Source organism: Sus scrofa, chromosome X (genome assembly GCF_054392235.1).
Source record: "Sus scrofa isolate SSC_HxYL_T2T_F1_AM1 chromosome X, Sscrofa_HxYL_maternal_Yorkshire_Landrace_v2.0, whole genome shotgun sequence".
NCBI lineage: Eukaryota > Metazoa > Chordata > Mammalia > Artiodactyla > Suidae > Sus > Sus scrofa.
In genome coordinates, this window is record NC_139401.1 from 20,065,096 (window position 1) to 20,093,019 (window position 27,924).

General features: G+C 41.0%; 2 protein-coding genes across 26 annotated transcripts in view; both read right to left on the bottom strand.

Moving 5' to 3' along the window:
* Positions 1 to 1,645, bottom strand: part of MAP7D2 (MAP7 domain containing 2) — a 95,350-nt gene extending 93,705 nt beyond the window's left edge. For 18 of the 25 annotated variants that reach the window (XM_085008736.1, XM_085008735.1, XM_085008728.1 and 15 more), the window contains exon 1: positions 1,500 to 1,645. In XM_085008736.1, coding sequence (XP_084864862.1) covers positions 1,500 to 1,626 — 127 coding nt within the window. In that variant the 5' untranslated portion in view covers positions 1,627 to 1,645. Of the gene's footprint in view, positions 1 to 826; positions 1,185 to 1,309; positions 1,391 to 1,499 lie in introns of those variants that run through there. The other 7 variants (XM_085008734.1, XM_085008726.1, XM_085008737.1 and 4 more) reach the window with 2 other exon arrangements.
* Positions 1,646 to 7,923: 6,278 nt separating this feature from the next.
* On the bottom strand, positions 7,924 to 27,881 carry EIF1AX (eukaryotic translation initiation factor 1A X-linked). Its single transcript, NM_001243218.1, is given in 7 exon segments — positions 7,924 to 11,726; positions 14,781 to 14,872; positions 15,824 to 15,905; positions 18,168 to 18,218; positions 19,285 to 19,388; positions 21,975 to 22,058; positions 27,653 to 27,881. Coding segments are annotated over 7 exon segments (435 nt in total). The 5' UTR covers positions 27,669 to 27,881; the 3' UTR covers positions 7,924 to 11,720.
* Positions 27,882 to 27,924: the final 43 nt, after the last annotated feature.

The window sequence follows — 27,924 nt, forward strand, 5'->3', positions numbered from 1 at the left end:
TATTTTTCTACAATAAAGTTTCCAACTAGAACTTAAGAATGCCCTCTTATTAAGCACCTTCAAGTAAATTAACATCTCACAGATAAATTTCAGGCCCAACCATACAGCTCCTCCTTGCTTCTAAAACATCGAAAGCTAATTAACTCTTGATCAAAAATGTGAACTTAAACAGCCTCCCTTTTCCAATGTTTTATTCTCTTAGGTCGCTCTCCCCCAACACTGGTTCTGATGGATGGGTGGGTTTGGGGTTCTTCCCTAGCAGATGCCTGTTGAGTTTCTCAAGCAAAAAGTACATATTTATAGTATTTATAGCACTATCCTGTGACATTTGTCAAATTCTGCCTTTAAAAAAAATGCATGATAACGCAAACTGGGAAAGATTTCAAGGCACCTCCTTTTCTGAATGATGCAAATGAAAGCCCAATCAGAAAATAACCCTCATATAAAGGCCATGATTTAAGCGGCTAAAGAACATGTCCCTTGGTTTCCTCCCCTTCCTAGGTACACCTTACATAAAACACGCAGATCTTCATTATCTGATAGTTCAAATCGTAGCCAATATCTGCGCGCTTCTGTGGGATGCATGTTATACAGCAGTAAAACACGTTTTAAAAATAGCTCACATTAACTTAAAAAAAAAAAAAAAAAGGTGTTGCCAGGAAAAACATGAAACCGGTTTCCACGTTTGCTTACACCCCCGCACTACCTGCAACCAATTTACAGAACGTTAGAAGATGCGCGAGCAGCTTATCTAAAATTCTGCCAAATGTCCTCCAAATCTCCCCCTGCTTCGCTCCTTTCTGGGCAGCCCGTCTGGGGACCCCACCTCCTTAGCTCCCAGCCGCTGCAGGCTCATGGGCCGGGGGCTCCACCGTCGTGCTGCCGCGGGAGGAGGTCGCGGTCCCGCCAGAGCCCTGGGCAGCGCACCTGCGGCCTGTGGGAGCGCAAGTGGGCAGCAGGGGAGCCCGGCCTGGGGCTCGCACCCGGCCGCCCCTGCCCACGGGTGACACGCCGGCTCTGACCCCCGGGGAAGCTGCGAAGCACGAAGCTGGGCTGTCGCTTGAGCAAAATGCCCCAGCCGCAGAGTGGGCGGACGCGCAGGCCCCGGCGACCCCCCCCCCCTCCCAGCACCGGCTCGGTCTGTCGCAGCGGCCCCCACGCCGGTTGCTCCTTGAGGCCGGACTGGCACCTCGGGGCCCCTGGGGCAGCAAGCGCGTCCCCGGGGCCCCCACGCCAAACAACAGCCATCCACCCTAAGCCACCCCCAAATCATTCACTCACTTAAGCCACCGAGAGGGGACCTTGCTACCTGCACCGCGAGGAAAGCGGCCCTGGGATCCAGCGACCAGGCGACCCCAGACCAGGAGACGTTAGCCCAGCTCCGCGCCCCGCCCCCTCCCCACGCCCGCGCGCTCCCGAACCCCTGCCTCGCGCGGCCCGCCCCGCCCCCCCGGGGGCCCCGAGGCCCCCACGCGCCCGCGGCCTCCCAGGAGCCCCACCTGAAGGCCGGTGGTTGGGCGGCGAGGTCCGTACCGCGCCTGGCTCGGCCATCTTCCCGGGAAGCGGGGGGGCCCGCGTAGTCCCCTCCGTCCCGGCTGCCGCCCCGCAGGCACCGCGGTGCTCCATCGGGATGCGCGGGCCGCACAGGCGCACTGCCCCGGCCGCCGCGCCGCACCAGACCCGCGTGCGACCTTACGCGCACGCGTTCCCCCCACGACGTGCACGTGCGATGTGCGCACCGGTTCTCACGCCGCGCACGCGCACCGTGTGCACACGCGAGGGGCCCAAGGGTCCTAACGCGGCTGGCGCATAGGTTGGGCACTTGCAACATGCACACCACTCCTAATAGGGTACACGCCGTGCACATGCCATGTGCGCACTAGTTCTCACAGCGTGCCCACACACTGCGTGCAGGTTCAATGTGTACCCCTGTCCTCACAGCGCGCATGCACACACGGCGTGCACACAGTTATTCATGCCGTGCTCACAAGCAGTATCCACACACTAGTGTAGACACACGTCCTCATACAGTGCACACACTCACAGCTTTATACAGAGAGGATGCAGTTTCTCAAGTGTGCATACACCTCACAGCGCGTGGCAACACAGAGCGCACACACCACGTGTACACACCTGCTCACCCAGAACGCACATGTTCTCACACACTGTCCTCACAGGGCTCACATAAATTCACACACACGAGGCATCCCCATACTTAGAGCTGCAGCTCTGGAAACAGGTCCTAGTAGGGCCTTGGTCAGGAGCCACTTGGGCCAGTGCTGACGCCTTCCTCCAAGCACAGAAATGCAGCCGTGGCAGGCGCCAGGTCCCCCTTCACCCCCACCAGGCGTGCGGCCACCCAGGGCGGGTCTCCAGGAAGCCAGCTGGGTGGACCTTCAAGGAAGATCAGGGGCCCGCAGTCGGCTTTCCACCATGCCCCCACTCCTCGGCTGGTTCCACGGGAAAGCTACTCAGTGGTTCCTTTCTTCCTGGGGCGCAAATAATGTGCGCTTGGAAAATCTCTGTGAGGGACAATTTCTGGGACCATCTGCTAAACATGTAGCCTCGGGAGGTGGGGAAGGGTGTGCAGTGGGTGGATGGGGGAGGTGTCTTTCCCTTGGACATCCTTTTACCCTTGCTAGGAGCATTTAACTTCTTTTTAAAAACACATACTGAAAAAGACATCTTTGCATAGCCCGCTGAGGCCTCCAGGTGTTTACCCAGGTATAGCCTGCCAAGGGAGTAACCCACCTCAGTGGAGCCCCAGGCTGCATGTTTCTCTGTTGGCCCGTGACCAGCTCCCAAGTTTTAACTTCCACCACAGGGGGAGAAAGAAATGCATGATTTAAAAGCCGAATGGATGCAAACTATTTAGAATGGATAAACCATGAGATCCTACTGTATAGCACAGGGAACCATATCCAATCTCCTGGCATAGAACATAAGATGGAAGAATTTGAGAAAAAGCATGGATATGTATGTGTGACTGGGTCACTTTGCTGTACAGCAGAAATTGGCACAACACTGTAAATCAACTATAGTTTAATAAAAAAATAAATTTTTAAAAAAGCCGAATGAAACTGAAGAAGGGTTTTGGGGAAAGAATGATGAAAACATCCTAGAAGCACTTATGCCAATGGTTGATTCTTTAAGTCTACTAAAAAAACATTGAATAGTATATCTTAAACATACCATGTGAACTTCATAAAGGTATGTCAATTTATACAATTTAAAAAAACCCCAACCAGCTGAAACCCTTGGTAACCAACAACCGGATTCTACGCAAAAAAGCTCGAGTCCCTCTGTAGCACAAAAATGTGATGAATGTGTTCATGACACTCCCAAAGGTGTGCCAGGAGTAGGGTGCAACTACAGTGAGAAAGCAAGAAGGGGAGTTTAGACACAAGTAAGCAGGAAAGCAGGCAAGCTGGGGCTGGTCCCTTGGCTGTAATGAAAACTGTCTCTAACCCAGTAAAACGGAGACAAGTTAATTAGGGTGTGGGAGCTGTTTCACTTTTTCTTTTTTTGTTACAGATCTTGGAGTTTATAACCAATCCAACGCCTGAGCTCATGGCTTCCTGACTTGTCAGATAGCAGTCCTCTCTAGTTTGATTCTATTTTTCCCTCTCTCCGCTCTCTATTCCCACTTCCAATCCTCTCTCCAATCATAGACACCTCCTCTGTTTAATATATTTTTGTAGTTCTGCTTTCAAACATATAGTGAAGAAATACATGGTTTGAGATTATACAAATGACACTGCACAACAGCTATCATTCTATCCATTTCAACTGCATACAAATCTATCAGAAATCGATTACTATCCATTCTGGTTTGCTCTTCTGTAAATTGCCTGTTTGATTTTGTCTTTACGTTGGGCTACTTGTCTTTCTCTTGTTGACTTCGTTTTTGTATTCTAGATAATCCTTATGGGCTTAAACATTTCACTAGTCAACTATGCTTTTCTAAGATTAACAAAACTTTAACTTCTATGCCAAAACCCATCCATTCAAAAGGCTTCTTATATGGAAATAATCTCAAACTTAGAGTTTTCACCTTATGCTTAGGGTTTGTGCTTTAAGAGGTCTTGGTTTTGCTTTGGATATAGACATACAAAGTCACATTGCAGGATGTTTATTGCAGCCCTTCAACCCAGGTGGAGATGAAAGTCAAGGGAGAGAGGGATCAACTCCAATTGTAGTAAAAGGAAATAACAAGGGTCTTGTGTAATATTTACTCCCCTAGCCACTAGACAGTCTATACTTTTCTCATCAGATTTACCTTTACTCTAAAGCAATGTTACTTCTGTATATGGTGTGACAAGGACCCACATTTACTTTTCTCTATGAAGTGTAATAGTCCAACACTATCTTTTGATTTGGAGCTTTTTTTTTTTTATTTTATTTTCCCACTGTACAGCAAGGGGGTCAGGTTATCCTTACATGTATACATTACAATTACAGTTTTTCCCCTACCATTTCTTCTGTTGCAACATGAGTATCTAGACATAGTTCTCAATGCTATTCAGCGGGATCTCCTTGTAAATCTATTCTAGGTTGTGTCTGATAAGCCCAAGCTCCCGATCCCTCCCACTCCCTCCCCCTCCCATCAGGCAACCCCAAGTCTCTTCTCCAAGTCCATGATTTTCTCTTCTGAGGAGATGTTCATTTGTGCTGGATATTAGATTCCAGCTATAAGTGATTTGGAGCTTTTTATTCCGACCTTTTACTGCATCTAGTATTACTATGGCTTATGGTGTGACAATGTCTGATGGTGAGTTCGTTCAAATTGTCTTAGAAATCCAGAATTTCCATATGAACTTTATATTATTTTTTACTTTTTGCTTTCTAGGGCTGCACCTGCAGCATGTGGAGGTTCCCAGGCTCGGGGTCGAATCAGAGCTGTAGCTACAGGCCTACACCACAGCCACAGCAATGCCAGATCCGAGCCTCATCCGAGCCTCGTCTGCAACCTATGCCACAGCTCATGGCAACACCGGATCCTTAACCCAGTGAGTGAGGCCAGGGATCAAACCCACAACCTCATGGTTCCTTGTGGGATTCGTTCCCACTTTGCCGTGACAGGAATTCCCGAACTTACCTTAGAACCATTTTTTTCTAGTCTCCCTCCTCAAATTCTGCTGGAATGTTACATGGAATTATACTGAAGTCAGAATAATTTGGGAAGAACTGGTTTTTTGTTTTGTTTTGTCTTTTTAAAAGGACTTTACTTTGCTCCGCTTTTCCCAATTGGTTAACTTCCTAAAAATCTAGTTAAGGGTTGAGGAACATCTTAAAATCTGTTATACCATCTAGTTGTTAGTCTAATGCAGCAATTCTCAGATTTTTTGCCCCAGAGACCCTTTACAGCAAGGGTTGGCAAACTATGGCCCATGGGCCACATGGAGCTTGGCATCTATTTGGTCCTTCAGTAAAAGTTCACCAACTCCTACTTTACACCTAAAAGTGAGACTCCTAAAGAACTTCTGTATCTGCTAATGGTGGTAAGACATTAAATTTTCCAATTTTTTTTTCACTTGAAAGTGCACATGTAATACTGGCAACAAACAAGGAAAACTTGGTTTTCCTTGAAATGACAAGTTTACTTGTGGGCTGTATCTATGAATATTGATGCATTAGAAAAATTTTTTAAATATTTATTTATTTATTTATTTTGGTCTTTTTGCCATTTCTTGGGCCGCTCCCTCTGCATATGGATGTTCCCAGGCTAGGGGTCTAATCGGAGCTGTAGCTGCCAGCCTACGCCAGAGCCGCAGCAACTCCGGATCCGAGCCGCATCTGCGACCTACACCACAGCTCACGGCAACGCCAGATCCTTAACCCACTGAGCAAGGCCAGGGACCGAACCCGCAACCTCATGGTTCTTAGTCGGATTCGTTAACCACTGCGCCACGACGGGAACTCCAGAAAATTTTAAACAGACTTGTTAACAATAAACATAAAGCTTTAGCATAATGCACTTTTAGTGAAAAGCAACTCTCCCCCCCTCCTGCAAGCTCCCCAATTTGCAAAGAATGGCATTGTTTCACATTTTTGCAAGTCTCTTTACTGTCTGGCTTAATAGAAAAGTCTCATATCTGCTTCTGTACTCAATGTGTTAGGTTTTGGTTACAGCACATAAGGGAAATCTGGCCTTGGAGCTATGTAGCTGGAAAAAGGAGAAATATTTTAATGACCTTTTTAGGAAGTTATCTATGTTTTTCTTTGATACCATATCAAATCTGGATAAACGGTAATTTTTTTTAAGGTTGGTTGCAATGTGGAAACCTAACACTAATTCAGTGATCTTTTCATACTAGTATACCATTTAGAAAATACTGGTTGGCCCTGCTATGAAGATCTTCCAAATGTCAACACATTTCACTTTATGGTATTAAAAAGAAACATTCATTATTACCGACAATGATCATTGTTCTCTTCAAGTCTTTACTGAAGCTGTCAAGCTAATGATGGTCATCACGATTTTCCTAAACTGAATTTTCACTTCAAAGTTCAAGTTTTATCACCTCCAACAAATGGCGTCAGTTATTTTCCTTGAAGCTACCGGGTCATTTCATTCATTTTTGAGAACCAGAAGCCTAAGTTCGAATAACCAGTCTGTCTGTAGTTATTTCAAGTAAAAATGGCATTCTATGAAAAATGATGCAAGTTCGGCTTACAATTCAGAGTCATATGAGTGTCTTCCTTGAGAAAACTGTTGGACTTCAACAGTATGCAAAATGGTTTCATGGAGCACTTCTTACTCTGCCATCCGAACTATTAAGATGTGTACTCGAGTTGGATTTAATAATATTAGTCATTTCTACTGCTTGTCATTTCGCTTTTAAAAAGAAATTGTGTTTCCTTGCCTTTCGTAGATAAACTATCAAGTTAGGAAAACCCTACTCATTATTATAATTCCTGGGACATTTAAAATCGTAAATATCCTTGCCTAATTTGCAAAAATCCAACTAATTCTATACCTGACAAGTCTAGAGGATCAAATCAGCAAATAACTTTTTACTCGGGTTTGGTCCCCACTTTTTGATCTGCCATCATCAGGTTGAGAACCCAACAAAGCCTGGACTGGAATACCTACAGCATAGGGAAATTCTCAGGATAGGGGTTGACTCAGAGCAGCAGCTAGTGGGCTACACCACAGCCACAGCCACGTCTGATCTGTGCCACATCTGTGACCTACGCCACATGCTGCGGCAATGCTGGATCAATCCTTAACCTACAGAGTGAGGCCAGGGATCGAATCCACATCCTCATGGATACTAGTCGGGCTCCTAACTGGCTGAGCTACAATGGGAACTCCAAGACTGGCATTTTAAAAGTGAGCAAGTTGACCAGAGGATAAATATCTACTTCACTTGTGTCTTTGCATAGTGTAAAATAAAGTCCTTTGAGGGTTCCTGCTGTGGTGCAATGCGATCAACAGCCTCTCTGCAGCGCTGGGACACAGGTTTGATCCTTGGTCCTGCAGAGTGGGTTAAGGATTCACTGTTGCTGCAGCTGTGGCATAGGTCACAACTGTGGCTCAGATCTGAACTCTTGGCCTGGGAACTCCAAATGCTGCAAGGGGGCCAAAAGGTTTAAAAAAAAAAAAAATCTACTGAGTAGACTGAATGGCATTCTGGAAATTTGAGATCATCTTGGACAACTGATTGACCATTAGAAAACATTGCTTTCAGCACAGGTTTATAACAAACTCACTAGCTCGGAAAATACAACCCTGTATCTGGAGTCTGACTGAACAGATTCATTCGAATCAAACAACCCAAAACATAAAAGTAAAAAACCAGACAAAGTATACATTTCCCTTATACATCACAATTTTTTTAAGACCAAATTTTGAGACATTATCATGAATAAAAGTTTAGATAAAAATGTCAGTCTGAAAAGAATCAATTGCATACATTGTTGAAAGTTATTTCATATTTTATTTCTAACCGCAATAGTTTGTATCTGATTCCTTTACATAATTTCAAATGATGTGAAAGGAAACCTCCAATAGTTAGCTGGCATGAATCTATAGTAAAAAAGACTCATTAACAACTTGAGAATGAAATATGATCAGAACTATCAATATTACTAATTATAAACTTTCTCTAAAGAAATACAGAGCAAGTTAGTATTTTGCAAAATACCTTTAAGCAATTTAGAGACTTCCATCTGTTAGTCTTATACTGAATTAAATGAGTGGTAGCAATTATTTTAAATATCGTGTCAACATGAATATACAAATATATATCCTACGCATTTCTTTTATTATAGGAACCAACGACTGCAAAGAAAAGAGAGAGAGTATCAAAGACGTGCATATTCTATCTTACACAAGTCCTAGATATTAAGTGAACGGCAGTGGACACCGCTCTAAGTGCATTACACATATGAACACACATTATCAATCCTCCAAATAATTCTGATTCTGCAGGTACTGTTTTCATTATTTCCACCTCACAAGTGAGGAGCCTGAAGCTCAGACAAGCTGGAGAAGGTGCCCATGGTCATTTGCACGTAAAGGGCAGAGTAGGGGTTGGGGCACTGGCTGGCTGACCCCAGGGCCCATGCTCTTCACTCTCCACCACACTGCCTCACACATATTAGGGAGCTGGGGGTAAGAGAGGACGGTCCGATACACTCTCCAAATTCCCTGGTTCACTCCATACCGCAAAGGGTAGTGTCTTATCACACTTATATTGAGACTTAATTCAGATTTTGTTCTTTTCTGAAGAGGAAGGATAAAATAAAGATAAAAAGGATGGTAGTTTACAGTAAATAAAAAACACAACACAAATGGTATGTAAAAGCTCATGGGAGTCCAAGCGGTATCAATGAAACTTCCCCTTACTATAAGCAGGACAGAGATTGAAACACCTCATACCAATACACATCTTTTAAATCTTGGACAGTCAGGTAACACAAAGAACTTACTTTCATTCTGAGTTGCACTGTCAAGCCACAGTTAATAATATTGGATGTTGTTAAATCTGTACACAATAAAGTATAAATCCAACTAGGTATTTTATTTGGAACAGGCTCTTACCTACTTGATTACTCACTTGCTCTGAAGTCAATACTGACAGCAGTTTGTATCTACTGAAGATGTTATACATCTTATAATATTTACACTAGATGAGATGAAGTTAAACTACAAGTCACAAGGAGTTTTCTAAGCAACTATATTTGTAACAATGATTCCACAGATGTGGTGAGTAAACCGACCCACTCCTTAATAAAATACAAGAATTTTCATCATGCATAGTTTACACACTCCTTAAGAGGTGGTCTCTTTAAGAGGCTGGATGTTCAAGAAAGATGTGACAGTCAAACAATTAACTCTTGGTAATTTTTTTTTTTTTTTAAACAAACACCTGGTTTGGTTATTTAGCCACCTTAGTAATACAACATATTTACACTCTATTGGAAGTGGAATAAACACTGCATAAAAAATGCAGTCCTATCAAACACATTTGGAATAATTACTATACTCTCTTAGCAGTAAGAATCATTATTCTTAGATTTCAAACATTTTATTTTCTTTCAGGGCACACCTTATACCATTGTATTATAGGAATCAAACAGGATAACACAATTTTTTTTTCCCTTAAGGACCACTTCCATTCCTCATGTGAAATATAATCAAATCAATGAAACTAATTTCTACATTAAAGTTAGTAAAATAACTCCTCTAAGTAGTGTTGCATAAGAACTACAAGTTTACCCCAATTATTTTAATCATTATGATTTGAGAGTCTCTAGGGTACAACAGCACTAGGGCTGTTACTAGCTAGACAAGGAAAAAAATACATCACTTGCAAACACATGAATTGGGGTCATAGTTGTAATTTGTTAAAGAATCTTTAGACAAACCATATTTGTTAGAGGAGGTAAGTAGAGAAACTAATGTTTGAGTTGCATGCACCATCTCTACCATGAATTGTAGCACAGATACAGAGTCAAAACATTCTCGGGTAAAACAATGTGGAGGGAAAATCTACACATCCTGCACACATTTAGCAAAACACTTTTATGTACAGAAGCCTAAATATATTAGCAAGTTTAGATGACTAATGAAAACAATCACTAAGTCAATTCTTCACGGCTGGTTCCTTAGAAGTATTAAAAACCAGATCATGGTCTCAGACTCATTCCATCTAGGTAAAGTGTTCAGGAACTCCATAGAATAGTAAGAAACATAAACTGCAATTGTCCACTCTTAATTTCTATTCTTTGATTTAATAATGTTTCATAGTACCTCAGATCTTTACTCCTGAGTTTGCACACTTAGGAATTTATACTGAGCATGGGATTAAAGATGTGCTTATTTTCTAAAGCCATGTGAAGGTTTACTCCCCTGTGTCTTACTTTTCACCACTGAAGAGCTCTCTGGAGACCAACAGAATAAAAGCTTCACAAACTAAATGAAGGATCTCTTTTTACAGCTGCACACCATTTCAATGCGGCTGGAGAGGTCTAACCAGCCCCGCCCCTAATTTCATCTTAGTAGAGTTGATAATGAAAAACTGCATAATAAAGCTAAGTCAAAACTCCCAGCAAAATACAAGCCAACAAACCTGTACACACAACAAGATACATCCTAAACACAAAGCAAGGTATAATATACTCTGCAGCATGACATCATCTTTATTATATTTCTCTGCATATGTAGTTCTTCCATTCAGAAATTGGAGACCATCTTTTCAGTAAGTTGTCATTCCCTCCTCTTTCCCCAGCTTCGGGATACTTTGAAAAAGGCTTAATTTGTACAAGCCATTATGAAATTAAATTTTCATTTACACATAATTTAAGTGTTTATAAAGCACTGGAACTGTAGCTTACATGTAGATAGATGACTTCTAAAAATAAAACGTCACTTTTAACAATCCTTTTGTTTTGTAAAAATATTCTACATACATGCATATGATCAACACAATCTTTTGTTGTTTGGGAAATTTCCTCCTGTGCACAGTAAAAGTTAAAAAAAAAGGGACAACTCTATCAGTACTTCCCAATGTTAAGACTAACTGGGCGCCACCTAGTGTTTGATTTCTGCAACTACTAACCTTAACAAATTCAAAATTGGTTTTAAAACCCAGGTTCTAAAAACTGCATTTTGGAAATGCCTTTTTGTTGATATGTTTACAGTGACAAAATACGATCATGAAAAGAATATACATTATCAAAATTAGTATAAAAATAGCCACATGCTACTTAAGTATGAAAAAGAGGCCAATCATTTTTGACTTCAAATACAGATTTCTGCCTCCCTTGAAATGTACCCAAATCTAAAGGGACCATCTAGGTAACTGGAATATACAGAAATTTACTGTACAGTCAACAGGCTAGTCAAATCTAGGGCTTACTTATAATCCATAATGTGAATGTACGGCAAATGGCTTATTCAAAACATCCATTAACTTAGTGGAAGTGGTCAAAGTGGGAAAGGCAGTAATGCATTTTTTCTTTTTAATACAGTAGATGTGGTCTTTTACCTATAAGCTCCATTACGTCAAAAGAACAAAGTGGGCTTAACGTTTTACCTAAGAGAGTTCAGTATTACCAGTTTTAAAGAAATACCTTAGAAACAAATCAGTCTGCTTTAACAAATTGCACTCATGCTAATGAGATTTTAATCTTCTTTAACAGGTCACAGCCAAAATCCAAATTGTTGAACAATCTTCAGAGAAAGTGGAATGTAAAAGGCTGAGTTTGATTTAGATCTGGAAAGAAAAAGAACATCAGGTCAACTGCAAGAATGTTCCTATTTCAATAGTCTACTACATGTAAGGGAGGCATGCACCTCCTTGGACTCTTGGGGAAACAAACCCAGCTTGAAGAGGAAACTCTGTATACAAGGTTTTTCTCAATTCTGGCCTGCTGTCAGTTAATCTTTACAAAATCCTTCAGAATGATAGGTGTTAATACAGAATATTCTCAATAAAATTGTGTCTCCTTCCTTTTGTGCTAGACATTAGGGATTAATCTTGGGGCTGGGAGCAGTGTGTCCCAGAGAGTATTACCTTCTTTAGGAAAGGGACTAATGTGTTACCAAATTCTCCTCCCAGTCAACCTGGTTATAGGAGTGAAGGCTGGAACACATATAAACCATATGGAGAAATGCCTTGGGGATCAGGTGATGAACAAAGCAACGCTTACTAAATGTCCAAGAAAACTTAAATTCCTTTAATAACTACTGTCTTTACTATCCCTCCCTGCCAGCCTGCTGCACACCCAGTTCTAAGGAAGCATTGGCAGAGATTCAGAAATATTTTAATTAGAAAAGCTTAACCCTATCTAGAGCCTCGCTCTTTCAACACTGTCTTTGAGGCTTCATTTTAAGGCATGTTCTCGGATTAGGTTCCTAATTCCCTAAAAAGACCTTCTACCCCAGCAGAATGTTTGGATCACTCCTTAATCTACAACACAATAGCTCCATGTCAGGTTCTTGTCATAGAATATCACTGATAAATCTACTGTCCAAGTATCACTAAGTTCAGTCACAAGAATTGTGTCTCGGGGGTCTCCAAAGGGAGGCACATTAAAAACAGAATGATGTATTTATTTCTTATCCCTTTTCATTTTCTATTTTAAGGTATGCTTTAAAACACAGTACTCTATGTTTAAAAACTCTTAAATGCATATACACATTAAAGAATCAAATTTTCTTTAATTCATGGTTTAGAGATGCATCAAAATGTAAGATAGATTGATGAATAAAGTATAGACAGATATGTGATAAATTAAGTTTAAAAATACGGGGAGTTCCCGTCGGGGCTCAGTGGCTAATGAATCTGACTAGGAACCATGAGGTTGCAGGTTCGATCCCTGGCCTTGCTCAAGGGGTTAAGGATCTGGCGTTGCCGTGAGTTGTGGTGTAGTTTGCAGACAAGGCTCGGATCTGGTGTTGCTGTGGCTCTGGCATAGGCCAGCGGCTGCAGATCCGATTCGACCCCAAGCCTGGGAACCTCCATATGCCGCAGGTGCGGCCCCAGAAAAGGCAAAAAGACAAAAAAAAAGTTAACTTAGAATTTTGATGGTAGTATCACTTGTGATGCCTAACTCAGACCTCCCCAAGACCAGCCTTTGTGGCATGGGGAGGTTCCAGGGCCAGGGATCAAACCAACGGCACAGGAGTGACCTGGGCTGCTGCAGTGACAACTTGGGATCCTTAACCCGCCGCTCCATAAGATAACTTGTGTGTGTGTGTCTTTTTTTTCTTTTTGCCTTTTTTTTTTTTTAGGGCCCCTCCCACAGCATGTGGAGGTTCCCAGGCTAGGGGTCTAATTTGGAGCTGCAGCCACGTCTTCGACCTACACCACAGTTCACGGCAACACCAGATCCTTAGCCCACTGAGCAAGGCCAGGGACCGAACCTGCAACCTCACGGTTCCTAGTTGGATCCGTTAACCACTGAGCCACAGCGGGAACTCCAATTTTTGAAAAACTCTAGTAATTCTGTTGTACAAACTATCGTGATCAGGAATAACTGCTCTAGGTATACTAAAATTTCATCTTTAAATCAAATCAAACATTAGTATCATTATTTTTAGATTTATATACAAAGGTGGTTTCTGAACTACATTTTTATTTAAATGGGGTTGAAAAGAAGAGCCCAAACCAGATTTAAGAGAAACTTAGGGAATTATCTTGTGGCTCAATAGGTTAAGGATCCAGTGTTGTCACCACAGCAACTTGGGTCACTGCAGCGGCACTGGTTCCATCCCTGGCCTGCTAACTTTCACATGGCATGGGCGCAGTAAAAAAAAGAAAAAAAAGTAACTTATAATACCACCTCAATTATTAAATAAATTTATATTTCCAAAAACTAAGTTTGAATTTCACTTAAATATTGTGATAGGGAAGGGCAATGAAGCATTTATTCTTGTGAGCATCACTACTTTTGTTAGGAAAAACCATGCACCCCCCCCCCACAAATAAACAAACCAACTCCAATTCAAGAGTTTGCCAATAGTGCATATCCAAGAGATACAATAATGTAATTGGCAAAAGGTCTTAATTAAAAAATAAAAACAAAATACGGCGGCACCCATATTAAATTCCCAGGCCAGGAATTTAATCTGAGCCGCAGCTGCTGACCTATGCCACAACTGTGGCAATGTTGGATCTAGGCCTCAATCTTAACAAGTCTTTTATTTATTTTTAGTTATTTTTTGGCCATGCCTGTGGTATGTGGAAGTTCCCAGGCCAGGGACTGAACCCGAGCCACAGCAGTGACAAGACAATCCTTAGGCCACCAGGGGACTCCTTAACAAGGCTTTTAATGTGATATTGTAATTCCAACACTGTATATCAAAACTGGTTCAAACAAGATTATTCTTTTAACATACCAGTGTTTCAATTAATAGAAGGCATGTTTGTACAACACAGGGAATATATAATTAAGTATAAACAGAGTAAAACATTTAAAAATTGTGAATCACTATGTGGTAAACCTGCAACTTATTATTTCTTACAACTGCCAAACTTCTTAATAGCTATCTTTCTGAATCTTCTTAAAGTTATACTGCCAAAGCAAATATCGATCTTTTCAGGAAGAAATACTGAAAAAGATTATAAAATTCTCCAAGTATAAACAGTTCAACTAGCTGTCTTCTAAATAATACTGTGTATTTTATTTAATTCATGCATAAATCTCAAAATGTACCCTTATTTAAGTGTTCAACACTCTTAGACTAAGAGAAGTTAGGGGAAGGAGCTGGTTTCTGTTTGTAATTTACAAACAAAAGCTGAAAAACGCAAACTGCATCTACTTACATCATCAATATCTTCATCATCATCTGCAATGTCATCAAACTGGATTTCATCATCATCTCCAGGACCAAATGTATCAGTCTCATTGATTTTAGCTAAAGAAAAATGAACAAATATAATATAACCAAGATGTTACTAAAATAAATTGTCTACTAAAAGTGGTCGAATATAAAATGCTGAACTATAAAAGGAGACTCTTATAAGTCAAACCTTTAATTTAATCTAAGTGCCATTACCAAAAAGATTCTATTTAACCTTTACCCAATAACCCTAGTATATCAACAGTATTTTATACAACAAAATCTCAAAAAAGTCAAGATGGAAATCATTTTCTTTTTTCACATAGGTGTTTTTAGTGAAGCAGGCTCTGATTACACAAATTCTAAAGCTATTACAACTTCCGGTCATGCTTCAAAAAAAGTCTGAGCACATGCTAACAAGCCACAAATCATGAGATAAACTCAACAAGCAGAAATCTTGGGTCAAATCATGCTTATCCCTAAATAATGAAAATGAACCAGGAAGTGCTAGTCCTATTCCCAAATATATTAGCATTTTCTAGATTGGAAATGCCAAGCAAATAATTTCAGCAGGGTTTCCACGCTCAAGTAAAATTATAGCTTTCTTGATAATATACAACAAAACCAAAAAAAAAAAAAAATGACTTTTTAATAAAATCCACAATATCTATTTACTATCCTTGCTTCACATTTAGAGTAGATGAACAATGATAATCTCTTTAGAAAGGAATTTTCAAATAAATACTATAGTAAATTTATTCCCTTGACTGGCATTATGCAAGTCTAGAGCTTATAAAGGAGAAGGCCTCATCAAAAGTATACTTATTAGGAATAGAATCTTACTTTTAGCTTCTTAAGATGTTTGCCAGTAAGGTGTTTGCTATTATCAAGTACAGGCAGGCACACTCAGAGTGAATCCCATTAAGCACAAAAGTATGTAAAATCCACAAAATTCTACCCAAATTCCTTCATCTAAATACCATCAGGTAATAACACCATATGACAGGTTGATAACTCAGACATTACCATGTTCTGGAAGTTCGCCATATGCCTTCAGACTTCTAGCCTCATCTGCATTGTATTTTAAAATTACATCAGCTTTATTATCCTTAAAAAGAGATGAATAACTTTTATAAATGATCATGCCAAAATATTATCTATTTCATCAATTAGTTTCAAACTGGAAAAAAAAAATTACATCTCTCACTCTTCTTTTTCAAAAAAACTTTTTTTTCCTACCCTCTGAAAAACATCCTTGGGTTTAACCCAGTATAAAGAAGCATGCATGCATAAATGAATAATGATCAACAAACTTAGGAAGATATTTATAGATTTCACTTCAATAAGAAGAGAACTGTACAGACCCAATCTTTCAGGTTATTTATAGTTACCCTTTGATTAGAACTGTCTTTTAAAATACAAAATGTTCACACTCCCCCATCTGAAAAGAATCTGACTCAGTTAAGGAAGAAAAACAAAAAAAACGGGTGAATCGGATAATTTCAACTTTAAGAAGGCAATGAAAGTGATTATAGTGATCCAAGAATGTGTGATTCAAACCACCACTTCTTAAACGGTAAGTAATGTGTATAGAGGCCCAAGAAATTCTGGTTAAAACATGAATTTTGACTTAGGAAGCCTGGGGCAGGGGTCCAACAATCCACATTTCTAATAAGCTGCAAAAAGCTAGTGATGCTACTGTTCCTTTTTATCAAGTGGCAGGGGCACAGAAAAAGAATCGCTTGAGATTAAGAATCCCAAAACTGGAGTTCCCGTCGTGGCTCAGTGATTAACAAATCCAACTGGGAACCATGAGGTTGTGGGTTTGATCCCTGACCTCGCTCAGTGGGCTAAGGATCCGGCGTTGCTGTGAGCTGTGGTGTAGGTTGCAGACGCAGCTCGGATCCCAAGTTGTTGTGGCTGCGGCGTAGGCCGGCAGCTACAGCTCCGATTAGACCCCTAGCCTGGGAACCTCCATATGCTGCGGGTAGCGGCCCTAGAAAAGGCAAAAAAAAAAAGAAAAAGAAAAAGAAAAAAAAGAATTCCAAAACTTACTGTGGCTGTCATTTTATAGTATGAATATTAACCTTTCCCACCTTCATTTCCTTATCTGTTAAACAGGCAAGTAATTCTCCCTACTTCTGCGATTATTTTTAAGATTAAAAGAAGAAAATGGAGCAGTTCCCATTGTGGCTCAGTGGGTTAAGGACTTGATGTGGTCTCTGTGAGGATGCGGGTTTGATCCCTCGACTTGCTCAGTGGGTTAAGGATCTGGCATTGTTGCGAGCTGCGGCTCCCATTCGACCCCTAGCCTGGGAACTTCCATATTCATAGGTGTGGCCCTTAAATAAAAGAAAATGGGCATTTCAGTAGTATGAGTTTAAAGCTGGCTATCTCAACCTCAGCACTACTGATATTTTGGCCCATATAATTCGTTGTTGTAGGGACTATCCTGTGCATCACTCCTGGTCTCTATCCACCAGATGCCAGCAGCACTGGCCCCTACCCCCCAGCTGTAACAACCAGAAAAGTCTCTAGACATTGCCAAATGTCCCCCGGAGGAAAATGATCACCCATAAATGAGAACCATTGATTTAAATATTCTACTTCTTTATTCTGGAACACATATTTTAAAAAGTCAAAGTATGATCAAGGTTATAAAAAATGAAATACTATCACTCAAAATGTAAATAAGCACATGATGATGAGTTTCAATAGGTGGAAACCAAAGGGATTTCACAGACCTACAATGAGGAGAATCTCCAGACTGAGATCATGAAGGGCAACTACCATTTTCTTCCTTAAGTGCTCAATTAAATTTAGAGCACATACTTTTATCATGGTTTGTATTATAATTACTTGTGTTTCTTGTTCTCTCCACTACCAGGCCATAAACATTTTGTGAGACAGAAGCTTGACTCATTTAGTTGTATCCCCTAAAGTAATGGTTTCCAGATATTGATTTCAAGATGTATAAATTAAAAAAAAAAAAAAAAAAAAGGAGCAGGTGGTCCAACATAAAGATACATTTTTATCTTGCCAATTAAGACCACCAACAAAATCACAATATATTTCACTCATTCCAAAAAAGGGAAAAAGGAACATTTAGCTTCATGAAAAATTCACACTGCCTATGATTCTTCTATGGTGAAAATGTAGACCCCGAAGACTGGCATTTGGGAACCATGACCCATGGGGTACCCAGCACAATGCTTAGGATAGAACTGACCCTTAAGAAATGTTTGTTGACAGAATGGTGAGCAAAGTACTGGCTTTGAACTGGTCAAATATGGTTATGAGTATGTTCTAAACATTAATGGCTCATTCGATTCAAGCAAGTCAACAATGAAAACTTTAATCTTGTTTTTACCTGGTAATCTCGTAGACCAACCAATATAATGTCTGAGGTATTTATCCAAACCTAAAAGACAAAAGTCACAGCAAGCTAGATTTAAAATAAAAATAATCAATCAAGAGCCAAGCTTAGTCAGTCTTCTCACAAAATATACAAACATACATATTATTTACCCAACTACGGGTAAAGTATCTATATTTAGAATTAGGAAAAAAAACTATAGCAAGCAGCTGAGCTAGTTTCAAATTTTCTATAGTTTGGGCTTAAAATTAGATTTTTCGAACAATCTCATTTAACTACTTGACATTACTAATTCCAGATAAATAATGATTAGTTTAGAAATTAAGAGATTTTTAACAGTGAACCACTCTAGGTAGTTAGCTGTCCATCCTTCACATAAGAAAATAGTAAATTAGGAGTGTGGTTTTATCTCCCTCCCTCCCTTCCGCATACACACAGGAAGCAAAACTCCTCTAGTTAACAAAAGGAATAACAAACCAAATTAAAAAAATAATAATAATAAAATCAAGGTTGGAGGGACTTTTAACCAGTCAATCTGCCCGAACACCTTTGTGATGGAAAAGTAATCGTTACTCTCGGCTTATTGATGGGTCACAATTCAGGAAATTTAACATTAATTCAACACTTAGCCAGCATAATTCCTATTCAAATTTTCTTAACACTCTTTAAAGCTATTTCCTCCACTCAAACCAGAATCCAAACAAGGGCCACCTACCCCATTTAACCATTAAGTCTCTTTAATCTCCTTTACATTGAAATAGCCTTCCCAGCCTTCCCCCCCAACCCCCGCTCCACAGCACTGACACTGTATTAAGAGGCCATTTGTTTTGCAGTGTCCCTCAATTTGTATTTGTGGTTTCCTCATCCTTAGATTCAGGTTAATCGTTTTGGGCAGTAATACAACATAGGTAATGCAAATGAGTCTTGAAACAGAATCTACATAAAATCACCGTCAAAGATATGCTTTGACTTAGAGATAAATAAATCACTGCTCCACAGAAACTTTTTCGAAACTCAAAAAAATGAGGTCCTTGGCCCATGAAAACCTTAGAGCCATTGTCCCCCCTTGACTACAATTTTATGTTCCAGTAAAACAAATCTCCACACCTACCTTTTTTCTCAATTTCCCTCTGATGTGACATAACCTCTTTACACCATCAAAACACATAGCTTCTAATCGTCCATTTCCCAGCATTTTGATTACTTGAGCATACTCTAGGAGAGGGAAAAGAAAAGGGCACAGGATATCGTTCAATTACTGATAAAAGCAATTTAAAAGTTCACATAAAATTGACTAAAATACATAGTGGTGTTGTTGGTTGGGAATAAGTATATGAAATAAAATAAGTACAAGGGAGTGATAAACAGCAAGCTAATTAATGACAGAGCCAGAACCAAGACATTTCTATGACAAGCTGTCTCTGCTACCAAATGTTGTAATTATCTTCTCATTTTGAGTTAAGTACACTGACTACTGCCTTCTTGACTGTATCCTCTGCTTTTGGAGATCAGGGTGGCTTGTCTCAAAATTTACAGGACATCTCATCAACCTCTTTGGATCCTTGCCCAATTTTTGATCTCCTTTCCCTCAGAACCTTTAGAGACTAACTGCAACACATTTTTTGGTAAACTGGAAAATAAAAGCAGCTTAAATGTTAATATCTTTGCTCTATTAGAATATCTTAGTGATTAAAGTTTTTGTTAAGCCAGTAAGATGTTCCCAGGCAAAATGCCAAACTTGTAACTAAAAAAACTTAAAAAAAAAAAAAAAATCTTCCAAAAGAAGGCCACCGGGTTTCAACGTCACTTGAAAAACTGAGATTATGAGCATTAGCTTGCACATGGGCCTATCTCTTCTGTCATTAAACGACAAGACCTGGGATGGGGCATGGAGTCACTTTAGGACCTTTAGCTTACTCGAGCTGTAAGACTGATCCCCAGAGGCTACCCACCAATTTATAAATACAATGAGACATTAACTTTCAAAGGCTCAAGTGTGCAGTTGACAAGTGGGAGTGACTGACTGAGAATACAGAGAACCTAGCACCCACCTTGTGCCTCAATATGGTTGGTCAATTTAAAGGCAAAATTCGGGGGGGGGGGTACTGGCAGTCAAAACTAAGTCAACTGCTAATAGAAGCAAGAATGACTAAGGATAAGAAAGAAAAAGGTCTTTTAGCCAGATAACATGCTTCATTTTTAATGGCTTAGATATATACACACACATGGCATGAACACACCAAATTCTATAAAAAGACAATCAGAAAAGTTCTCTGTCCACAACTGCTGGGAACTATTAAGATAACTGGAAAAATTTAAATACAGACTAAATACTAGATGTTTAATACACTCAAGTTAAAATATCTGAGTGTGGTAAGCCTACTGTATTTATGTGAAAGAATGTACTTGTTCTTAGGGGACGCATGAAATAAGTAGTAAGAGAAAAGAATCAAGAGGTGTGCAGCCAACTTTCGAATGGTTCAGGTAACACACACATGCAGATGAAGGGTTTGAGGGAATTCAATGTACTTACACTGCCAACTTTTCTGAATGTTTGAAATTACTCAACATATAAACATGGGAAACTAGTGTTATGTATCTTGGTCTCTGGGACTTACAAAATCTTAATCGGTTTGAAAGGGTGAGTCAACTGCTCAGTTTCATTACACGTTTACAGAGACGCCACTGACCATGGCTCAGTGGTTAACGAATCTGACTAGGAACCATGAGGTTGCCGGTTTGATCCCTGGTCTCACTCAGTGGGTTAAGGATCTGGCGTTGCCGTGAGCTGTGGTGTAGGTCACAGACACGGCTCAGATCCCATGTTGCTGTGGCTGTGGTGTATGTAGGCCGGCAGCTACAGCTCCGATGAGACCCCCTAGGCTGGGAACCTCCATATGCCAGGGGAGCAGCCCTGGAAAAGGCAAAAAGACAAAAAGACAAAACAAAAGAAAAAAAAAAAAAAAAAAAGAAACGCCATACATGCACAAGGCAGATGGAGTATTCTACCAAGAAATGATCATTAAGGCAAAGGCTCTGGACAAGTGTGAGGGATGAGAAATGGGGAAGAGCAAAAAAGGAAATGTGATTTGTTTGCTCAGGATGATGAAAAGCATCTTACGTTTAGAAAGTGAAATTCCTGGAGTTCCGTTGTGGCTCAGTGGTTAACGAATCCGACTAGGAACCCTGAGGTTGCAAGTTAGATCCATGGCCTTGCTCATTGAGTTAAGGATCCGGCGTTGCCGTGAGCTGTGGTGTAGGCTGGCGGCTACAGCTCTGATGAGACCCCCTAGCCTGTGAACCTCCATATGCCGTGGGAGCGGGCCTCAAGGCAAAGACAAAAAAAGAAAAAGGAAAAAAAAAAAGAAACTGAAATTCCTTATTTAAAAAAGAAAACTATACATCATGATTATCACTTATATGTGGGGTCTAACAAAAAATGATACAGAAGAATTCATTTACAAAACAGAAACAGATTCAGATTTCAAAATCAAACTTACGGTTGGTTACCAAAGGGGAAACATGGGGGAGGGGGTAAATAAGGAGGTTGACATTAACATATATAAATTACTACCTGTAACATAGGTAAGTAATAAAGACCTACTGTATGGCACAGAGAACTTAATACTACTATTAACCTATATGGGAAAAGAATCTGAAAAAGAATGGATAGATGTGTATGCATAACTGAGTCACTTTGCTGTACATCCAAAACTAATACGACGTTTTAAGTCAACTGTACTCCAATAACATTAAAAAAAAAACTATTAATAAGAGAAACCTAATTTAGAAAATGCTTACCTTGCCCATCTTCTTTGAACACCAGCTCTCTCTTTTCAGATTCATTCTCATTCTTACCTCTGCGTCGATTTTTACCTCCTTTACCTAATGGTTTTAAAGGAGAAAGACATTAATTATCTGCAGAACCATAGGAAAAGAAAGTAAAATAAACCAAGGCTTACAAAATGTTCTTAAAAAACACTTAAATTAGAAGGGGTACATGGGGATTTCCCTTCGTGGCTCAGTGGTTAACGAATCTGACTAGGAACCATGAGGTTGCGGGTTCCATCCCTGGCCTCGCTCAGTGGGTTAAGGATCCGGTGTTGCTGTGGCTGTGGTGTAGGCTGGAGGCTACAGCTCCAATGAGACCCCTAGTCTGGGAACCTCCATATGCAGCAGGTGCGGCCCTAGAAAAGGCAAAAAAAAAAAAAAAAAAAGAAAAGAAAAGGGGGGGGCAGAAACTACTACTATGTGTAAAATAAATAAACTACAAGGATTTATTGTACATCACAGGTAATATAGTATTTTATAACTTAAAATGGTGTATTATCTACAAAAATAATGAATCACTATGACGTACACCTGAAACTAATACAATGTTGTAAATCAACTATACTTCAAACTAACAAAACCAAATGCTAAAAACATAAAAATGACTTAAATTTGGTCATGTATCTTCAATCATATTAAACATATACATACTGTCACTGCCCTACCCCTCTCGGAAACTCCTTTCAGGATACCACTGACATAAAATACAAACAAACCAAAAGGAGCTATTAGTACATAAATACCTTTTTGAGGACATTAGCCTTTAAGAAGCAAATGGCAGTGGATCACGAACATGACGACTACTTGGTTGGGTACACTGCTCTGGGCACAACTCCCACAGTGGTCCACAAGGACCAAGGTCAGACGCATAATGGATTATGATGAAAAGTTACAATAGGGATGCAATCAGCAAAATCCAGGCTGGGGGATGGGGACAGTGGGACAATCGTACAAGACAATCTATTTTCTTCAAGAGATACATTATGAAGGAAAAAACAAAAACCAGGAATTCCTGATGTGGCTGAGTGGGTCACAAACCTGATTAGTATCCATGAGGATATGGGTTTGAGCCCTGGTCTCAGTCAGTGGGTTAAGGATCTGGCGTTGCCATGAACTGCAGTGTAAGTGGCAGACACGGCAGCTGCAGCTCTGATTCGACCCCTAGCCTGGGAACTTCCATATGCTGCACCTGCGGCCCTAAAAAACCAAATACCGTGACCATGCATAGACGAGGAACCTACAGATCAGAAGAGACTTAGGAGACATCAACCAATGGCAATGTGTAACCCATATCTAGATTTGGTGTGGATGGTACAAGTTTGGCTGTGAACTGATGATGCCTGGAGCCAGGAGTTGAGTACATGGAGGTTCATTATACTAGCCTACTTTTGTATATATTCAGGATTCTTCATAATGTAAGTTTAAAATAAACAGAGCAAGGTGAAGAAGAGTATAAAGTCACCACTGTATTAAAAAAACAAAAAACAAAAAACCAAAGGGCAAATTCATACTTGCTTATATATACATAAAATATCTCTGAAAGAGTACATAAAAAAAGTTTACAATGACTGCCTATGAGATCTCATTGGCAAGAAGACACATGTAGGAAAGAGATTTCACTCTACACTTTTTGAAACTGGAACTGTGATTTTACTATTCAAAAATTTCACTTTATTTATTTCTTTTAAAATGGCCACACCTTCAGCATATGAAGGTCCCAGGCTAGGGGTCGAATTGGAGCTGCAGCTGCAGGCCTATACCACAGCCACAGCAACGCCAGATCCTTAACCCACTGATTGAGGCCAAGGACTGAACCCACATCCTCATGGATACCAGTCGGGTTCTTAATCCACTGAGCCACAATGGGAACTCCACTATTCAAAATTTTAATCAAATATGACATGATTCTCTGGGTGAGAAAATACTATGGTCACTGTCCTTATTATACACAGAATGAAGCACACCTAGCCTAACTATGAAGCAGAAGGGACAAATAAGAATGTTTTTGAGATGAAAACAAAGGAATTGTGGCCAGATCTGGAGGGAGTGAGGAATAAAGGATAAATGGTGTTCTTACAAAACTTTTCAGGATCCCAGTCCTAGCCTCTGCAAATGAAGGAGTCATTTCTCAACTCTTTTTCTGACTTTTAAAGGGCTGCTTGCACTATTCTTGACCTTTCATAACCCCTCCCCCTTCACTCTATCTCTTTGGTGCTTAAATCCAAGTTCTCACCTTCTGCTTACCCACTTTCTAAGGAAAATTTTCTCTCACCCTTCCCTTCTATGCTAATCATTTTACATCTCACCGTACTATTTCAACTAAGCACTGGTCGACTGTCATTCAAATTTTACTCAAAAGTCTTTCTTTTGCAAAGCTGTTCCTTAACCAACACTCTTACTTCTGTTAGTGGTAATTAATCTAACTACCTTAAAGAATATAAATCTCTCAACCTATAAACACAACACCAATCTACCTCTCAATACTTCTCTTCAACTACCTTATGTTCAATCCAAGTAGACTTCTCACGGTCCCAGTGACTTGCCCTTAACAAGCTCATGCCTATGAGAGAGGCACTATTTTGCGTGTTTCAGAAGAGCTAATGTTAAACCACTTCCGTGGGCCTAGACCCTATGAAGTGAGAGCTGGGGTTTGAATCAGGCAGTGTGACCCCAGGGACTATGCTCTTAACCACTATGTGATAATGCCACCCATTTACTCTCCACAATCACCCCATGAGGTAATTAATATCAGTTGTTTATCGCCAGTTTACCAGTGAGTTCACTGAAGCTCAGAGAAGTAATTCACATACCCTTAGTCGGGGGGGGGGGGGGACACGACCAGATCCAACCTAAGCCTTTTTTGTTCCTGGCCCCACATCAGGGTATCGCTCCACAACATTTTGCTCCCGTTCCAGAACCTAAACCGCATTGGCAGCCATTTCCAAAAGGTGGGAGAAAGGCTTTAAGTGGTAGTGATACTAAGGGACTTAGGGGAAGAACCTGGAAGCTACGAAAAGAGGTTCATAGTCCAAAGAGAAAAAAGATCAGGTACCTGGCCACTGCAAAGGCCGACTCTTAACTTCTTGATGCAAGGTCACTTACTCTGTCCTGGGTGAGGTCCCACAATGGTCAGTGCTGTTAGGCAGCCACAATTGTACTGACCCACCCAGAGTCCTCAGAGTTCAGTATCTGAGGCAGTCTTGGGGCATGCCAAAATTCATTTCCCAGAAAGAGAAAAGTATCCTCTGCTTCAAGCCACCAATCACGCCACATCTTCAAAGCAGAGTGAAAGCTCTATGAGGGCAAGGAACACATCTACTTTGTTTACGAGTTACATATTTAGTTGGACAATTCTTTGAATCAGTCAAGAGTAGTTTATACCTTCCTAAAGGAGTGGTGACTTTAAAAGTAGTAACTTCTTTAACATGTGGGAGCACATTACCCCAAATGTTCTTCCTAAGTGGGCCCAAGGACACCCCCCCTCCCCCACCATGAGGCAATATACTGATAGAATCTAGAGGAAATAAGCTAAGAAGAATCATTCCAAAGTCATTCAACACATAGTTCATGGCAGCTTATATCCTTACTTGTGTAAACATCACTAGGATTATATTCCCAGGGCCTCTGGTTTTTCCAATGAAGAAAAACATAAAAATACAAATGAATGTATTTCACTTTAGTAAACCTCATTTCATAAAATTCAGGAGTCTTGAAAAGTACTGTTCCACTGAGTAAGATTCACAACTAAAGATAAAAGATTGGTTTTACAAGTATAGGAATGATAAACATGAAATTCAGGAATGGTGGCTACCTCCTGGAAAAGATGAAGAGAGGGGAAGGGGACCAGGAGGGGAACATAGAGGGCTTTAACTCAATCTATGTTGTAACTGTCAAATTCAGAGTAATGGATTGATTTCCAGGTGTCCACTGCTTATTTATATTTTGTGGTATGCCTCGAATGTTATTTATAAAAGAATGATTCATTGCTTGTCATTTTACTAGAATTAAGCATACTCTGATCATCCCCTATTTTATTGCCTCAAAAGGGAATAAACCGTAAAGGAGGATGGTGAACTAGATGGGATTTAACGAAGTCCAGTTCCCTTGGAACCAAAAGGGAACCTGTTATTCACTATTCACCTATGGGTGGAGTCAATAGAAGGGAGGTGACTTAATCTAACAATTATTTATTGAGCATCTATGAAGAGTCAAGTGCCAGTAATCCAATGTTGATTAACAAAGACTACTACTGCCCTTTAGAGATTACACTTTAATGAGAAAACTGGAAATCTTATCGCTAAAAATAAGGGTGAAAACAAGATACCTATCTAAGGGATCCAGTTACCATCTCAGAGGGAATGAAAGATTAGGTTACAGGAAAACCATGACTTCAAAAACTATTTTATCACCCCAATGTTTTCCAGATTAGCAGTAAAGTCCATGCTAAAAAGGCCCTGAAAAGTAAGATTTCTGAGGGCAGCAAGGTGGGGGAGTGTCCTGAGGGAACTGCGCTGAACCCTGCACACAACTGCAACCGAATGCCCCAAGGGATAAAAAGAGTAGTGACAGCCACAAAGAGGAAATGAGGTAGAATCCCTGGACCCAACTGTGAAGTAGAAAAGAGAACAGAGAAGGCCTGGTCAAGGGCAGGGGTCTCAAAGATGAATAACCAGGGGGAAAAAACTGTAACTGCAATGTATACATCTAAGGATGACCTGACCCCCTTGCTGTACAGTGGGAAAATAATAATAAAAAAAAAAAAAAAAAAGATGAATAATCAAAGGAAACTTGTGGGTTGTGAAGGACAACACTTCTGTAGGAATTACAATGTTCTCCCTGTTTCTACTTCCACAATTTCCTTTGAGAAATTCTAAGAATACTTAAAAGGACAATTTCTTTAGGACTGTTCTGTTTTGACCCAGATTAGGCCTTCCATTTTGGAAATTCCAAATAAACTTATCCTCAAATCTGAGCATTTCTGAATGTTTAGCCTAAGAATGGAAGGAACTTAAAGGTCTTTACTCCCATCCCAACATATACTGATCTAGAGCAAAAGGAGAAAACTTGGCTAAATATGGAACAAGTGTTCTTGGGGGGGGGGGCGTTAAACCGCGTAAAAGGATGGAGAAGAGTAAATCTTTAGGGATGAACCTTAATGAATCAAGGTTTCGTCCACTATTTACAAGGGAGAGGGAGTAGTCTCAATAATACCCAACAACTGTTCATAAAGACACCCATGCTGGCGTACCTGATGGCCACTTAAAGCAGGCATCACCCTCTCAAAGTTAAGAACTGCCGGAAAGGCCAGAAGCGCCCGTCAGAGAAGCCCAGGCCGCCCGTGGGGGCTCTCCCCACAGCTCTTTTTAGTGCCAGGGTCAGTGTGGCGCCAATCCGGAGCAAAAGCACACGTTCTCCCGCAGGAGGCCCTACAAAAATGGCGTCGGCTCCACCCCAATGTGACCAAACTGGAGGGCAGGAGTAACTTCCCAGCTCCTATCCAGAGCCCAGAATCGCGTCCGGATCAACCAGCTGCGTGCACGCAGGGCGGAGAGGAAGGTCACGGCGGCCTAGGCGACCCGGAGGCCGGGGGCAGAGCCGTGGAGACCGAGCCGAGCGGAGTCGTGCTCCCGGGGTCCAGGCGGCATTACCTTTATTCTTGGGCATGGCGGTGACTGCGGCCTCGCGACCTCGCTGACTCCTATCGGGGAGGTGTTGGCGACTCCTCCGGGGGGCGACGGGTGGGACAGCGCAGCAGCAGGCAGGCGCGGGAGACCGGGTCGCGTGCGCGGGAGAGTCTCGCGACCGAGTTCTTCCGAGACCCGCCTGCGCCCACGCTCGGCCGCAGCAAATGGCGTCGCGGCTGCTTGCGTCGCTTTTCCCCGCCTCCCAACGCCAACTGGGCCCGCCCACCTCCCCAGGC